This window comes from Aquila chrysaetos, chromosome 3 (genome assembly GCF_900496995.4).
Source record: "Aquila chrysaetos chrysaetos chromosome 3, bAquChr1.4, whole genome shotgun sequence".
Lineage (NCBI taxonomy): Eukaryota > Metazoa > Chordata > Aves > Accipitriformes > Accipitridae > Aquila > Aquila chrysaetos.
The window spans coordinates 57,509,578-57,527,469 of NC_044006.1; the positions used below are offsets into that span (position 1 = coordinate 57,509,578).

General features: G+C 35.2%; 1 protein-coding gene across 1 annotated transcript in view; it reads left to right on the top strand.

Moving 5' to 3' along the window:
* Window positions 1–17,892, top strand: part of MALRD1 (MAM and LDL receptor class A domain containing 1) — a 296,114-nt gene that overhangs the window by 227,698 nt on the left and 50,524 nt on the right. The window contains exons 34-36 of the mRNA XM_041122748.1: window positions 8,494–8,769; window positions 13,918–14,043; window positions 16,036–16,102. Of these exons, the coding sequence (XP_040978682.1) occupies window positions 8,494–8,769; window positions 13,918–14,043; window positions 16,036–16,102 (469 nt within the window). The remainder of the gene's footprint in view (window positions 1–8,493; window positions 8,770–13,917; window positions 14,044–16,035; window positions 16,103–17,892) is intronic.

Genomic DNA, 17,892 nt, shown 5'->3' on the forward strand with positions numbered 1-17,892 from the left:
TGTATACAATGACATAATCTTTAATCACACTGTTGAATACTATTTTACTCAGAGCACCCTCTGCTTTCTCCAATACAGGGAAATTCCTGATGAGAGATAATCGAATATTTTGTTTTCTCCGTGCACATTATTCAGATACAACTCTGAATGTACAATTATTTATCTTTATGAAGAGGTTTTATATACAGCATACAGCTACAGTGTCCAAATATTTCAAAAATATTTGATAACTACCTCCATAATTACTTCTTATTGTATAATGCTATCTACCTGCCAACTAAAAAGAGAATGAAATAAAATAACCTCTATAATTTGGGGATTGGAAGTGTCCAAAACATTTCTGTTTTCAGAGTCATAAAAATAAAGAAACCTGAATTGAAACAAAAAACAAAATATGAAATGAGCAAAATGTTTCTCCTATACAGACCCTAAACCAGCAGACCGGCAAAAGCATTATGGGCAAACTAGCCAGAAAACCAAACAGCCTAGAAACCATCTATTTGCAGATAATTTTATATGCTTTCTGGCACTTTTAATAGATCCCATTTCACTCAATTTATAAGAAAAACATAAATAGCACCTGTATCTAATTAAGAGACAACAACCTGAAAAGTACAGTGGGTGTTTGTGTGTTGCTTGTGAAAAAAAATAGCCTGGTGGTGCAGAGAGAGCCTTGCTGAAGGGTGTGCGTGCGTGTGTCCATGCGTGCATGTGTGTGAAGCAATAGTGAGGAAATTCTGCAGTGGAACAGAACTCATCTGACAAAGGCTTAGACAAAGTCAATGATCCATCTCTGAAACTCCCAGAGCCTGAATGCAGCAGATAGTGGAAGGGTTAACTCCCTGAGTTGCTGATACTACAGTGTTAGATCACGGGGAAAAACTCTGTAGAGGAGACTTAACTTCTGATTTCTTTAAGTTGCAGAGCCAGGGGAATCACTGTTAGCTTGTCTGCTCGTGCTTGCAGTGAAGCAGAAATCTCTCTCAGGTTGAGAGCTCAGGGAGTTTCTTTCCTCAAGGGCAAGTGATGATTCAGGGGGGGCTGCTGGGGGAGGCTGTCTGTAAAAACAAAGGAGGGGAAGAGGAAAGCAAGATTAGTAGTGAGAGACGACTGGGGATACTGGGGATGTTTGTGAATAGTTTCTTTAGTTAATTAGTTTCTCCCTGAAACCAATCAGAATATGGTTTAGATCCTCATTGCTTGGCGGAAATAGGGCATTTCTGCATTTTAGAAGAGTAAAAATTATGATCTGGGGCATAGTACCTTAGAGAGCTTCTACAGCCTGTTTCAGTATCTTCCAGTGCACAGACATAGCTAGCAGTAAAGCCACAATTTTCTGTGGATTTCACAGGAAGGGAAACTGGGAATAATTTCAGGATAAGATAGTTACACTATATAAACTAACATAATTAGTGGCAGGTCCTGAATGCAATTATGTCACATATGTTTAAATAAATAAATATAATATCTTTGTCCAAATCTTTCAGTTTCTCTCTGCCTTCTTATACTTGTACAGAATACTGAAATCTTCTGATTCAAGCTAGATGCCTTTTGGGAAATTAAAAATCTTTGGATTTATTAATAGTTTATTAAAATAGTTTCATCAATATTGAACCTCCAAAACCCATCTGTTTACACCAAAAACACCCAAGCAAGCCTCAAATCACAGAGATGATATTTTGCCTTGCTAAGTTTCTTCATAAAAATAAACATATTGCCTTGGAGGGATGGAGAGAAATCATTTTTGGAAAGAAATAGTTTCATGATACTATCTTAGAGAGAAGAAAATTCTCAGATTCTTCATTATATAAAACCTACCTGCCTCCTCAATAAGAGTAAATCACAAGCTCAGATTTCTCTCAGAAATTATATGGATCTTACCATAGTTGTCTTCAGGGCTCTTCTCAGCTGATGCTAAATTTGTACATGTAGAAGCTACTTTTCTTTAGAAGTTGAAAAATAAAAGATTTAGCATAGTGTTGGGTTCCCACCCCACCTCTTAAAACGTGCTGATTCCAAGGAACTGCCCTTTTCTCCAATCTAAACCTGTCCTGTAGTCCAGCCTACCTCGTTTTGTTGGAAACTAAGGCTTCATAGCTTCTCCAGTTCTTCATTGCTCCTAACAAATAAATAAACAAATAAATAAATCCATCACAATAGCAGGCATAGCTAGCAATTCCTGGACTGTTCTTAGCAGAAATATGGCAAATATTGCCACATTGCTGTCACAGGTAATCAGTGTGTTCCAGCCAGAAGCAGTAGTTCTCTGAGTGAAAACTACAAATCATAGCTTGATTTTACTGGCAATAAACCTGTCTGTTTTCCATTATGTTTGCATGTTAGAAAACTGTGATCATTTCAAATAAATTCTGCACAGACATATAAAACTCTGAAGTCATTGGGCCATGCTCTGTTTTTGTTAACTCTGGCTTTGTAAGAGGGTCTCTGGGATCCTTTTCAGCACCCTGCCCCATCCTTCTGTGTTCTCATAAGGGGAAGAGACTTAAAGATTCAATTGGCCAGACTTGATTTCCCCCTTTTTTTGTTTTTTTACAAGCTTTGAAATCAACATTTTATTTTCTAGCAGAAGCTTTATTGACACTGATAAAGACTCACGGACAGATTGTAAAAGTATTTGAACAACTTTAGTCTGGTTAATTTATTTTAACAAGGTTATTTCCTTGCAGCCACCTCGAACGGGCTGATTTCATGCCCTGATCCAATGTTTAGTGAAGTGAAAGTGAGGACTGCCACTTATTTCAATTTAATTAATGCATTGGATTGGGCCGGTAATTAATTTATACTCTTGCCTAATGAAAACTGTTGGAGGGGGTTATTTTTGGCCTCTTTTAGCTACAGTTAATAGGTCCACTGTTTTTATTAGATTTAGTAGGCAAATTACTTATGCAAATATATCAGACAGGTTGTTAGTTTTCAAGTGTCTGGTGCAAGGCCCATTAAAATCAATATGTGTCGTCCCATTTACCTAAATGGGCTTTAGAGCAAGCTCTGATACAACTGAGTTAATGCTGCCTAATAGTACGTGGTAACTTTATTTCATGCTTCCTGGTGTTGACTCTAATGCTGATGTCTGCTAGTCTTCCTTAGAATTCACTGTTACAGGTGATATATAAATACAAATGGAGACCTACACTGCACCAGAGACCTTGGTATCTGAACAAGAAAGGCAGAAAAGAGGTGGATAGCATGGAGGTGGTGTTTCATTCAAATTAAGCATGTTTGTGTGTTTCTCGCTGTGTTAATGACTGTGTAGTACAAACATGTATTTTATATTAGCTTTTGGGTAATAGCAGTTCTGTGGCCTCCTGTGAGTGAATCCCTGTGATTCACAGGCAAAATGTTTACTGTGCTGACCTGTGAAGTTTGGCGTACAGTCAGGAAACAGGATCAGTACACATACAGTGACAAAGACAATAGTACAACAAAGCATATGTGTACAGAAAATGTTCATTAAACAACAGTAAGCCTTTAACAAATCCCTATCCCACAAATAGGTAATTATGTCCTTGATGATGAGCACTTATTGACTTAACACTTTTCATACTGTAAAGGCTCCTTACTCCCAAGTCATCAGCTCAGAAGCTCTATTTACTGTAACAGATATTTTGATGGTTAGCACGTTGAAACAAAAATGTATCTAAAAGCACCCATTTTATCTGACAACAATGAAATACAGATACATTCAGCTGTAGTTTTTGCAGTTCATGAAGCAGTACATACCAAATTTGGTTTGCTTTACACATTGGTCTGATTTTTGCTTTTTTGTATCTACCTCAACTACCTAACTTCTCTTCAGAGTGTGAGGATGCTTGTAGGGTAGCACTTGTTGGTCCTTAGGTCATAACTCACCCAGCACAGCTGCGTGAGAAGGTTTCACAATGGATTAGGACCAAATTAAAATGTCATTTTTTAGGACCTAATTAAAATGCCTTTTTTATGATGTACAAGTAGATGTTATATACGCATTTTTAAACTCTTTCTTTAATTTTGGTTATTTGCCATATGCAAGGTAAAAATAAGTGTAAAATAAAACACTGAGTGCAAAGTAAAATAGATAAGGACATGTCCTCAGCTTGCTACTTAAAAAATCATGATTCCTTTAGCCATAATGGAACAGCAACAATTTGCTGCTGTTTTTCATGCAGATCTAAATCCAGACTCGGTGTTCCGCAGAGCAGAGGTTATTTTCTCTGAAATTGTTTTTGATTAGTTTGCTTTTCATCTGTGTGCAAATACTGAATGTATTTCTGAGGATCTCCAGTCCTACTTTTCAGTGATCATGCAGCCTAGATACAGAAAGCACAGCTTTTATCCTGTGATCCTTAGAACACATAATTTTCAATAGATTTATCTCCAAATCCTTAAACAGCTTCGAATACATACTCCTTTTTAAAAAAATAACCTGAACAATATCTCCTCCACTCCGGAATGTGGTCTGAAAATGAGAGCCCCACAGCACTCAGGAGATGAGTGCTAGGTTGAGAACATCTTTTCCACATTTGGCAAAAGATGAGGGAAACATTTTTTTGGCATGCCAGTATTAGGTGATTGCTGAATTTAACAATTTTAAGTGACTGAAATGGCCCATGGGCCACAAACAGATACTCCAATTTGCATTGAAAAAACACACTTCAGATTCTGCTGTTTACATAACCTTCATATATATCTACAGAGTGGATATTCATGTATATGCTTAAGTTTAAAGTTATTTTCTAAGGCTGAGTCAGGTGAGTATACCACTGTGGAACTCAGCACAATGGAGGGTATTTATGATGAGTCTCTCATTAGAGTCAGCTCATTTTTCACTGCAAACCACATTGCAGTGTTAACATTTTAGTTCAGTTCTTAACAGTGGCAAGAAAACAGAACGAATATTGCCACTCTTTAGAATGAAACGTCAGCAGCAGATACTGCAATGATAAGCTTAGTATAAATGATTACATAGATAGTAGCTTTGAATGCAAGTAATTAGTTTTGCATTAATATCTTGCTTGAGATTTCTTTTCAGTTGGAATTAGTTAATGATTTTCTAGATTTGCATATTCCTAATTAGTCAGTTTTAAATGTTGGCTATATACAAATTAATGTTTTATAAAGTTTTAAAATTTTTACCAGGCACATTTAATTTATAATTAAGAAAAGCATTTATAACCTACTTTATGTAAAGAAAATAGATTGAACTTGGGAGTACAGTTTTGGCAGATGACAGCAATCACGTTTTATCAAATGTCATCCAAAGCACAATTTTCCTATCGCATCTGAAACCAAACAGGTGTGACCTAATTAATACATAATGTGAGTTAATAAGCAAGGTGATATTCTTACAGTCTTTGAGGTAATTCTCATTTTGTTTATTATTCTGAACTAAAATGATTTTGCTGATTTCAGGGTATCGCTTTGGATTTTTATTAACGTACTGAAAACATAAACCAGACCTCAAGACCCCTGGTTAACCTTATCCCTGATTTAACCTTTAACATAAATTGGAGACATCTTCACTGCTCTCAGTGAATACTGCACACTCTAAAATAATTGGTACACAAGTCAGGAAGAACTTCTTTCTAGGCATTACCTTCTAACAATAGAGAATCATGATAGAAAATAATAACACTAAAAAAAATTAATCCCCCATTCAATAAAGCATTCAAGCATTTGCCTAACTACTGAATTTAGTATGCGATCATTTACATGCATAAGCAATTTGTATGATTTGGACCGTAAGGCTAAACTGATGAGTGCTACAAGAGCCCAAAGATAGTTTAACACTCAAGAACAGATTCACAACAAGCAACACATTCAAGCATTATTGAGTTTAAGAGGGGATTTCAATTTTCAGAACAAAGTTGGGTAGAAACCTGTTAGCAAACAGAGCACGAACAGGACAGATATAGGGAATTCAACTGGGTCAAAAATGCTCACAAATGTACTATAAATGCAATCTTTCCTCCAGCATAAACAAGTGACCATAGGAAAGTCAAATGTATTGGAACTGTGTGGGGTTAATTTCCACTGTATCAGAACAAACACAGAAAAACTAAAACTGGATTATGCAACGACAAAAGTGCATGCCTAAGTGGAACTGACTGCTGCTTAAGTCATTTTCACTGCCTAAATGCCCCCTAGGCACTGTGAGGGAAAGGGTCAGAAGTAACAGAAGGAAAAAAAAAGGTATCTAATATAATCATAACTTTTTTTTTCCAGAACAAGTGCAAACTAAAAATATAAAATAGTTCATTTTTTTTTAAATCCATTGCTTAAGATTTGCTCTATTTTTAACAGTACCAGGTTTATAACAATAAAGAAAGATACATGTTCTCCCAATGACTTTCCATACATTTCATTGATATCTTGGCATAATCATGGCCTTACACACAAATTCTTCATGATGAACCCAATTCTAACTTCTTTATGTGCTACTATTATTAATTATCTGCTAAAATATGGGAACAAAGTAGAAAAAAATGCAAAAACTGAAATACTTTTAATTTGTTCAAAAATAAATTCCCTATGTGATTTAAATGTCTATAATCAATTATCTAAAGACAACTTTCATAAGCCATTTGAAGTAGCATAAATGAAAATAATTTTTTTTGAGACTGACACATTTATAAAACATCTACCATGAAAATGCAATCTTTTCAATCCCATTTAAAAGCGCATGTCTTTGAGGGATTTATGATGTAATTCTTAATACAAACAAGCCAAAAGATCAGTAGGTTGTTATTTTCACTGTGTCAAAATCCATTATTATTGTTTTATGTTTTGATTATGTCCAGTGTATGAAATATATTTTTCTAGTAGCATGGTAGAATTTAACAACACTAGCGGTATGAAATGTTGTCAGGAATATTTTATTGTATGAAGCTTTTCAATTATGATTTTCTGACATAAAGTCAACATGAAAATCAAAATTGCTAAGCTAGCAAGGGTCAATGTTAGACAGCAGTTTGAGCTCTTTTTCCCTGTAACTGTTTCACAAGCAACCAGATGGTAAAATAATACTAGTATTCTGTTTATCTGAATGCATTAGCAGTTATTTTTTTTGTACAAAATGCTATTGTTATTCACGATGCAGGTATTTTAGAAACTGAGCATGTTTCAGCAAAGTTCTCCAGCTGTAAAACCCCAGCCTGGTATCAGAGAATACACAAACATAGTGCTGTGCCCAGTGAATTAAAAGTAGTAAAATAATACCAAAATCCATGTATTCCCTTACAGTGTGTCATGCCTTAAGGCAGCAGTAACATTTGACTTCTGAGGTCAGAGAACAATGCTTGCATCATTTCAAAAGGCAAGCTAAAACCCACCCATGAACTTTTGCACTTGATCTGCTCTGCTTCAGGCCAAGGCAACAGCAAAACTCCTCCTGTCTTTTACAAAGGTGTTGACATTAATTTGTCTTTCCTTGTCTCTAACAATCATAATATTATTTTCTTTACTCACCTCCTGCAAATTGACCTCGAAAAGATTAAATACATAGAGTTAAATTCTGGAGCTTTTTCTCTTTTCCCTGCACATAAAACAAAAATTACAGGAATCCATTACACTGCTCCCGTGGGAGACACTGTTGGTGTAAAGAACACAGCGTTACCATAGACAGCTTCTTAGAATCCAGTTTCCACAAATAGTTCTGATGCTTCTGCTGGTAAAATTCAGTTGCAATGATTTTTGTAGGAAGAAAGAAAGCATCTGAGACAAATTTATTTGTATAAGTGATCACAGAAAGTTTTTTCCAGTATTTTTTCCAGCAATACAAGTAAGCATGGGATATTTCTTCTTTTGACAGCTGTCTGAATTAGTTAAAGTCTGAAATTTAAAAATATGGGTTTTTTTCAGTTGTACCCTGGAAACTTTTATCTAGTATTTTCTTTGATTTAATTCTCTATCACATCAAACTAAGCTACAGAATCAGAGTGATAATAAACCATATCAGTAAAAAACTTTTTTTGTTACTTTATGAAAATCCTTTTCTTACTCTGCTGAGTGTTCAGACCTTACCATGTATAACATCTTTCCATGAAATGAGTTCCTTGCTGATCCAGACTTACACAGTCTTTGATTTTTGTCCACCCATTTAATATCCAAATAGAGGAAGACTGTAACATGAGGGCTATTTTAACCTTTTCCTGATCCAAGGTGAAAGATAAGTTTTACTAATACTTTGGTATTAACCCTTGTATACTTACAGGGCACAAGCGGTAATAGGATCAAAACAAATACTGAATTTGAGCTTTAGAAGCAAAATACTGCAACAACAACAACAATGGAGTTAATATGATGAGACAAAATGTTTTTAATAGTGTATTCTGTACTTAGGAGCTGTGTTCTTATACAAGTTGTTTGGGGTGTTTTTTTAAAGAGTTTAGCAATCAAAATCAGCTGCCTTCCCAACAGTCCCTCTGTACCTCTCAAAGACAGTATAGATGACTACTGAAAGAAGAGAATCAATAAATATTCCTTTTTTTCTTGTAGGATCAGCTGATCCACACCCTCCAACCTGCAGTAGTGACCAGTTCACATGTGCATATGTGCAGCAGTGTTTGCCCCTTGCTGCAAAATGCAATGGGGCTGAAGATTGCAGGGATGGAAGTGATGAAATGAACTGTCCCACGGAGGTGCCTACTACCATGTCTCCGGGCTCCTGCAAGCAAACAGAGTTTCTGTGTCCTTCCAAAGGCTGTATCCCATCCTTCCTGAAGTGCGATGGTGTGCCTGACTGCCACCTTAACGAAGACGAAGTTGGCTGCCGTAAGTTACTTTCATTGCTATAGTTAAGGCGATGCTAACTCACTTTCCTAAAACAGTGATGTGAAAAAGGACAACATAATGAAGCATAGTGTAAAATTCACTATTCCCTCATCAAGAAAAATATTATTTATATCAAGTATAATGTGTTACCTGGAGAAACACTCTACTTTTGCAAATGATTTTGCTTATGTATTCTTATTCCCTGGCTATCAGCTTTGATAAATACTTGAAATAGTTTGTATTGTATTTCTGTTAATAATTGGAAGCATTTCCACTTTTTTCCATAGATCAGTCAGCTGCATTTGCAATGCCTCATCTCTGATTACCATATGACAGATAGACTTTCGCACTTCTGTAATTCGGTAATATTCAAGGCAGTCCAGACCTTTCAAGGATTTTGAAATCAAGTCTGTTCATGCAGTAGCAGCAATCTCTGCCCCAACCAAGGAAAAGGGCTCACAAGCTAAATGCAAGGACAATGGGCTTTGAACTGTAACTGCAATGAGGTACCATGAAGTTTCAGATAGACACAAAAGTGAGTGTCTGCCCATTTCAAAATATTTCATTACTGGTAGATGAACTGAGGCCAAATGTTTCTTTCCAGGAAGGTCAAAATAATTAGCTACATAGAAAAACAAAGAGGCTTTTTACATATAAAAACATTTCTTCCTAAACTTCTTATTCTGCAGAAGTTTTTTAACATTTTATTTTTCATCCTTATCAGGACCAAAACAATTAATAAAATACTAGTTTCCAGGGGGCTAGAAATTCAACTTCTTTAATATTTTGTATCAAACCTACTGAATATACATGCAGGCCACTGCACATGCCATTTCTTTTAACGGATTACTTTACAAAACTGGCACGGATTTTGCAGACTATCTGTGCATGCCTTTCTAGGCACTTTTGTTTAGAAGCAGGCTCTGTGGCTTTGTTGGTAAAGGGCATGATTTTGGAGTCATCTCTTAAATTCTACATACCCCAAAGGCATGTAGAAATTTTACATGTCCCTAAGTTCAAATAAATGTCTCCTCATTAATCTTCATTCAGCCCTGTTTCCTCCTCAGTCTGTCCTCTATTAGAAACCTCCCTGCTGTATCCTAGTACGTGTACATCCCACCTCCACACCACAGCAGCTAATGTGTTCTAGAATCCCAAAATCCGAAGGCCACAAGATTTCCATGATTATCAGTACTCCCCAAACAACTGAGATACTGTTTCATTGCCTTTGACTTCTAAGAAATGCCCAGGGAATGAGGGGAAATGAAGTCCTGATCTATTCAAAGAACAAAATTCTCCATAGATATTGCACATCCTGAGGTTCTGAGTGGGGTAGAAACTTAGTCAAATCTGTAATCCCATTTTTACTCCAAAATTCAGTTTTGACTATATAAACATGTAAGTGTTGACAATATAAGATGGGAATACAGAAGCAGCAACTCATGTTTCTTCTCTGAAGAAGATACTGATTGGAGGCAAAGCAAAAAGAAAGCTGTTAGTGGTAGTTTGGAATGGAATCAGTGAAAAGCTGATTATTGTCACAGCTGGTTCTCCCACCAAAATGTATATGTCATGAGAGTGCAGCATTTAATTTCTTGCTGTCCTTTTAACATGTGAATACCATGTAAGTTTGTCAACAGAGAAAAGTCAGAGAGAGAAAAAGTATCTCACAAATTTTGTTTATTTTATTGAAATTTCTGTATAGTCTATAAAATTGATTGTTGTGCTAGTAACTCCAGCCTATGTGTACAGTAACAACAGCACAGATTGGGGGGGGGGTGTCAGAATTTATGTTGAAATTTAATATTTTTTTTTCTAAGCAGTTATGAACACACAGTAAGATTTAAGGAGCAAAGTAATTTTTTTTTTTTTTTTTTTTTTTTTCCTTGGTGCAGATCAAATCTTCCTGCTGATTGTAGGAAATTTCAGTTTAGGAACTACTGGCACCTTCCATTTTGTGTGTGCCATGTCCCTTAGCAATTTCATTCATTTAAGTGTAACAATACAGGATCAAAAATATTCTGGCTTCTGAATTCAGGAATTCATCAGAGAAAGTTTTCTTCTGGGATGAAGACCAGTTGTTAAAATGCATCTTGCATCTTGCAGAGATTAAATCTAAAACCCAAAAGAAGGCCAGGACAAAGAAAAACAAACAAAAAAATGCATTAGTCAGATCTCTACTAAAACCACAATTTCTACCACAGAAATGCTTTTCTGCATGACTTAGAGATTTATGCAGACAGAATTTCCCGTAGAGTTCACTCAGCAGTTAGGTTGTACAGTATTATGTTAATACTGTTTTATACCTATTAATGTGGAGGATTTTATTACTTGCTGCTTTTAACAAGAAAATCTTGGAACTGTTTTCCAGTTATAGGTGTTCTACTTGGCCAGCCCTCTTCTTGCTGTCAATTTTAGTGAAGGGTACTTTATCTCACCTATTTAATCTAATTTTAATTTTTTTTTAATTGCTTGATTACAATAGTAAGGTTGTAAAACAAACATATCAACACCAATGGGATATATACATTACATTTCTACAGACCCCAACACCATCTGACTGAAATGCTAATAGCAATGAATAAAAAATTATTTCTCAGTTCTCTGTAGTGCACCAAAATGTATCTGTTGTAGTCCTGGTAAGTTTTAAATACCTAATAAATATTAAAAATGGTATACTTTCAAAGAGTCTGTGATATTTTTATCCTTTCTACGGATTTAATTTGGTCCTGGAAAATGAAATATAGGTGAAAAGCTGATATTTTCACTTTCATGTCTTCACCGTTGTTAATGCCTCCATTTAATGTCTTTATCCCAAAAACACTTGAAGGTAAAGAATAACTAGTTGGAGAAATTTGAAGCTACTTGTAACTCTGTTGACAGTAAGCAATATTAGTTTCAATGCAATAAGAGCAAAAAACATTATTTTAAAATGTGCTCTTAACTTTCTTCACCTTGGCACCAATAACTTAGTGTTGTTTTCTTTTCTGTCTTAAATGCTGGATCTGTGCAAAGTATTCAGCAGTCAGATCTGTTGCTCTGACTGTTCCCTCTGTAAGTGGTATAAAAATCTCAGTGCAAAAAGCTTGTTCAAGGTAAAGGGACTTGTCAAAACCACCTTGATGATCAACAGATATAAATGGATCAAAAATAATTAGCATTTTTTCTGTTTTATCCTCAGGTATGAGTCCAGCAGCCAGTCCAGAACTAGGGGAAATAATAAAGGGCTAAATGACGCTTTCTGTTATTACCGTAGCCTTCAATGCAAATTAATCATAATATATATGACAAACCATAAGTAGTACTCTATATCCACATAGTTTACACCATCCTCAAAATAGGATGGCCCTATTAGACCAAAAATGTCTAAAGTACATAAGAAGAATATGTTTTATGTCAATTTTCCAATTGTTCCTGTTGAAGTCCTAGTTTGAACATGTAATTACATTTACAGACTGGCTATTTGTGTGCAAATGACCACTTATAAAACTGGTTCAAATACCATTGGGACATCATCCCCCAAATTGCAAAGGGTGTCCAGGATTTGCACCAAAATAAGCATGAGATTATTATTTGGTTAGGAAAGTGCAGCAGAGGGCATGGGACTGTCAGTCGCTTTCTGGAAAGCTGATGATCATAAGGGATAGATGGTAGGATATGCTACAAATGTGGAGCAATGCTGTAATCTGCTAGGGTTTTTCAGTCTGCCACAACCTGTTCCACCAGACTGAGTGGTCAAGGGAATGGAGAGCAGAAAAGGGAATTTTTGTTCTTGTTGTTGCTTTTATCCTGCTGTCGCTCACCAGCAATATCAAGACTGCTCCAGTCAATTGAAGAGACTTTGATACAAACACATGTGCAGAACAGTATAGTGGTAGTTTAAAATCAGCCAAAACTTTTAAATTCTCATAAAGGTGAATTGAAATTGGAAACAAAAGCAAGCTCTTCTTTATATTTGCTAGTATTCTTCTACAGATTTTTCTGCAGACTTTAGTTAATGGTCAGTGCATGTAATTAAAAGGTTTGATCCCACAAGCCCTTACTCACATGAGTAATTTCATATTTATGAAAGAAGATCAAAACTCGCAGGAGTTAACTGGCAAGATTTACTTCCATTATTGTGGACTAGATTGAACTGCAGTATTTTCCATTTAGCACACTTTTGCAGTCTATATAGGCCAGTGATTTAAATTACATCTAAGAGTGGAACAAATATATCCTACAGCAGCCTGGCCATCCAGCCTGGGAGACTTATTGCTGTGTACACTGGCTCCTGAAACCAGGAGCAGGAAAGTATTATGTAATTTAGATGTGGCAGTGGCGTATTTTTAATATCCCCAGATTCTTTCTCCCACTCTAAACTCACAAGCTAATGTGAATGTATCTAACTCTGCTGAAGTCAGAAGAGTTCCCTCTGATTTGCATTAGTGTCATGGTGACAGAGTTCAGCTTAAATTACCTAAACAAAAACCTTATAGAACAATAGTTTAAGGCAGCATAAGAGAATTTTTTGAGATAAAATGACAAAATGGTATTAGACTCTACAGGAGTCTGTAGGACCATCAAGTACATCCTGGAGATGAGTGACTCAGGAATAATTCATCACCTGAAGGCTTATGTGATTCCAGCAAGATTTACCCCTCATAATTCTTCTGGACAAACATAGAAAGTATAACCGAATGCCCAAGAATAAAAAGGGTGCAAGTTTAGATTTTTCAGTATAGTATTTCTCTTAGTATTTGGTTTCTTGTAATAGAAGAAAACTATAAAATGTCAATTTTTTTATTTGTGTTTAAAAATTAATTCCATCATTTTAAAACTAGGTTATGAATGAGAGTTGAGTATGCTTTTGTGATATCTTCATGGGTTTTCATTGGGGTTTTGCAGCTTACTCTGTCAATGTTTTAAGTAAATACACCCTCCTCTTCTTCACAAATATAACATGGGAAAATCCAGCTTCTGTAACATCTGTGCTTTGTGTTTGTTTACTTATTTATCTACTCAATAGTAAAGTTGTATGTCTTTGAAGATGAAAGCTTGTAGGGGTCACACAGATGCAAGTTTATGAATCAAGTTTTCTGGTAGTTTTTTAACAGTGAGAAAAAGAAATATAGCTGATAATAACTGTCATGTTATTTTTCATTTCAGCCCTTAAAGACTGTTTCAATGGTTCTTTGTTATGTGCGTCAACTAAACAATGTATAGCAATCTCCCAGCGTTGTGATGGCATTGCAGACTGCACTGATTTCAGTCTTGATGAGTCCAGCTGTTCAGGTACTTAGTTCTGCATAAAAATATCATTTGAAACAAAAAAGTATAGTCATTTCCTACTGAATCTTTAGGCAGTCCTCAAACTTGCCTGAATTTCCTCTGCTAAAACTTAATCAGATTACATCAGGCATTAATTTTCCTGATGAAAGTATGACACAGATAAAATAGTGAGAAAAAAATGGAAAATAATATGCTTAGTTAATGCCTTCACAAGGGGTGTTTCTTAAGGTATAAAAACATTGTTTAAAAAAAAAAAAAAAGCCTTTGCAGTGTACTACTAAAGCACTCTCTTGATTTTAGCCAATTGAATAACCCACTTAAGTTAACCCATGTTTCTGAGTTAATAGGAATTTTTGTTTGGGTTTGTTTTTTTTTTTTTTTCCCAAGTGTAACACAAATTCAGGTTGCAAAATAGAACAAAATATATAGCATTTGTTTTAGCACAGTGCATTTTCCACATTATCCAGGTTTGGTTTGCAACAGATAAATGGCAGCAAAAGGTAAGAACAGGACAATAATACACATCCAATCTGAATCAGGTTTTATTAACAAAATCTAACAAAAACATAGATGATGGTATAAATAATTAAATTTCGATTCAAAGCATCCTATTCAGTGACACAGTTACTGCAGTTCTTCCCCAAGCCAGTTATGAACTCGGCCAGTTTTGTGTTAACAGTACTCCCCCAAATTTAGTGAAGTTGCATTAGCTGAGAATTTAACTCTCTGTTTTTATAATTTATTATCAGTTATGTGATAAAATTCACAATATGTAGGATGAATTGTAATAATATAAATCATTATAGTATGTTAAATGTTTATTCACAAACTAAAAGTTTTCCATTCACATCTTGGTAGGAGGCATCCACTGGTTTCTCTAGGAGTGAAACTTGCCCACAAATATTGTGTTCGTTATATATATTTGTTATACTTTTTTTTTTTTTTTCATGTGAGAGAAGGAATCATACTTTGACATCAAAAATTACCAATTTTACAATGCGGAGAGAATACATAATTGGTAAATTTGATTTATAAGAAGTATTTTAAATGAAAAGGAATATATTCAGAAATTAGTTCAATGTAGAAGAATATAGAACATAAACTGGTAGACTTGCATGACAGTAAATTACAAATCTTCCACTATTTTGTCAGAAAGCAGTTCTTTTAAGAAAGTAATTTACTTTCCAAAATTTCTTCTGAAAACTGGAGGTGTCCACACTGAATAGCACTGTTTACATGCCTCAGCAAATGATTTTATGTGGCATATATCCAAAATTCTTTAGGTCTAATTTGCATTTTACCATTTTTTTTTCTTACTAAAGAAGATTGAGGGGATTCGTTTTTCATTTGGGGTTTTTCTTGTTGTAGGGATGTAAAACTAAACTTCAGTAAAACTAAATGTGGTGATATGGAAATCCATGTTAAGGGATGTCAGAAGTTGATAATAGTACATCACTGATATCGCCATCTACTTAAACACCTATACTCTTTTCAAGACTGATTTCTCTAGTTCTTATGAGAATGTGATTCTAAGTGTTAAAATTCTGGACATCTTTAATAAGAAGATTGGTGACACGGGAGTAAGTGTCTGTTCATCACCCCTATATAAAAGCTATTAGTAACAAAGTAGACTTAGTTACTAATTAAACATAAGTTCCGTTCTTTTTGCTCTTTTTTTATATATTCCTATTTGTTTGAAAATCAAGTGGCAAAGCTCCATTTCTGGAGTCAAATGAAACTCTGACCTGAGAAAAATTAGAAGCCTGTTCAAGTGAAGCACCAGGATTTCTATAAGCTCAGGAGAGCCCATTGACTATAATGTATTTATGACTTGACACATGTATCACCAAGTCAAGATATAAAGTAAGAGGTTTTGGAAGTGCTAAGCACCAAAATGACAGGTGTGATTATTTTGCCATTTTGAAAATCAGGCAATGACAAATATAATAATGAGGGGAGGAATTAAAATTATAATTTTTACTTTTATGTTTGCAGTTTGTCCTGATGAATACTGCAAAAATGGAGGAAGATGCATCATCAAAGATGACATTCCATTATGCCAGTAAGTTTCATTGGGGATTGACTTGTGCTTGAAGTTGGGAAAAGGTGCTGTTGAAAGAGCTGTTTTGTTCCCCAGGGACTGAAATGACATTCAATAGAAGTATATTTTTAAAAGTCTCTCTAGGTCTACACTATTTTTATTTACAGTTGCTAAGTTAAACCACATTTTGAGAAGAATATTACTTATCAGATAACATTTTCTGTAACTTTCATCTATCATTATAAGACAATCTGTTCGCCTGACACCTTAAGTTTTCTGTGTCTCATGTTTCACATCAACATTTAACAAAACATGTTTCTATGAAAAGTGATGCCTTATATGCAGCAGGTGTTGTGTACCTCAAACAAGATTTACAGGAAGCCATGTTCTCATCTTTACCTGAACTTGTGATGTATTTCAGTTATAATGTTATTTTTTGCATATATTTGGAGAAATGGGGTAGTGTTTTTCCACTTACGCCAAACAAAGGGTTAAACGTATGCTTGTATTTTTCTGGAAATACCCTATGCTGAAAAACAAATAATGTATGCAATTCTGATGTGGAATATACAAGTCATTAGAAAGTGTCTCAGGCTATCTGAAGAGATTCATTTACACAAGGTATCGCTCTGTTTCCCACTGGGAAATTACAGGAGACTTTTTAAAGTGCACAGAAAGCAATGTTACTATAATGTTATTATCATACTTTTGTCCTTCATGTGCTTCAGTGGATCTTGCCAAAGAGTTTGCCAAATTACTAAAGAAGTGACTGTTTTATCAGAGTATCTATCTTAGTCAAGACCAGACATTAAAGTTTGTCTCCTAGTCTCTAGGAAACTCACATTAATAAACCTGCTGATAAAATTTCAGTTATTGCAGAATTTGTATCTTTCAAGACAGGTTTGTCCTTTACTGGTCGAAGAAATGTGATAAATAACATACTCAGAAAGTACAGGCACTTTCATATAAAGTACTTTGATTTAACTCTCAGAAAAACTGTTAATTAACTGCAGATTTCCCAAAGAATCTCCTTTATCATAGAAAAGAGAATGGTCGCTGCAAGAAGCTTGGAATTTCATTAAGGTGCCTGTTTTAAACCTTCTTGGGACACAGAAAGAGAGAAAGCTGACAAAAAACATAGGGAAAGTTTGCAGATGGAATGGAACAGACAGCCAGCAGAAAATAAAGGCATTGGGAATAGCCAGGGAGTTTACAGTTGGTAGATTAAACCATTGATCAACAAGAAAATTGCTTGTAGGGACAAGGGACTGGGGGAGCAATTGAGATTTTGAGGATACAAGAGAATTATAGAAATAGAACTTATGTTAGGACTTGCAAATGAAAGGAAACCAAATTAGCAAGTGTTCTTTAACCACAGAAATAAAAGATAGTTGGAATAGTAAAATAGTAAATAGGATAATTTCCCTCAGCATTCAGCAAGAAAGATGATTCTGAATTCTCATGCAATGCATAGTTAATAGCAGCAAAGGCACAGCAATGAAAATCACCTAACTGATGGGCTAACATAACTCCAGGAGTTGTATGAGCTTGTGTTGGGGAAATAGGTCATCTCTATTCAAGCATATTAGAAAAGTAGTGCATGTTGCAATAGTGGAAGGCTTTCTGAAAACTCTGCTGGCAAGGGATGTGACTGGAGAATGGCAAATGAAGAAAAGGAATAGCCAGTTCAACAGTCCAATATCCATACCATTCAAGGCTTCATAATATTTTGAAGGAATTACTCATACATATAATAGCAAGGGAGTTAGCCATTTCTAATTTAAGCTTCTGCATGATTTTTTTAAATCCCA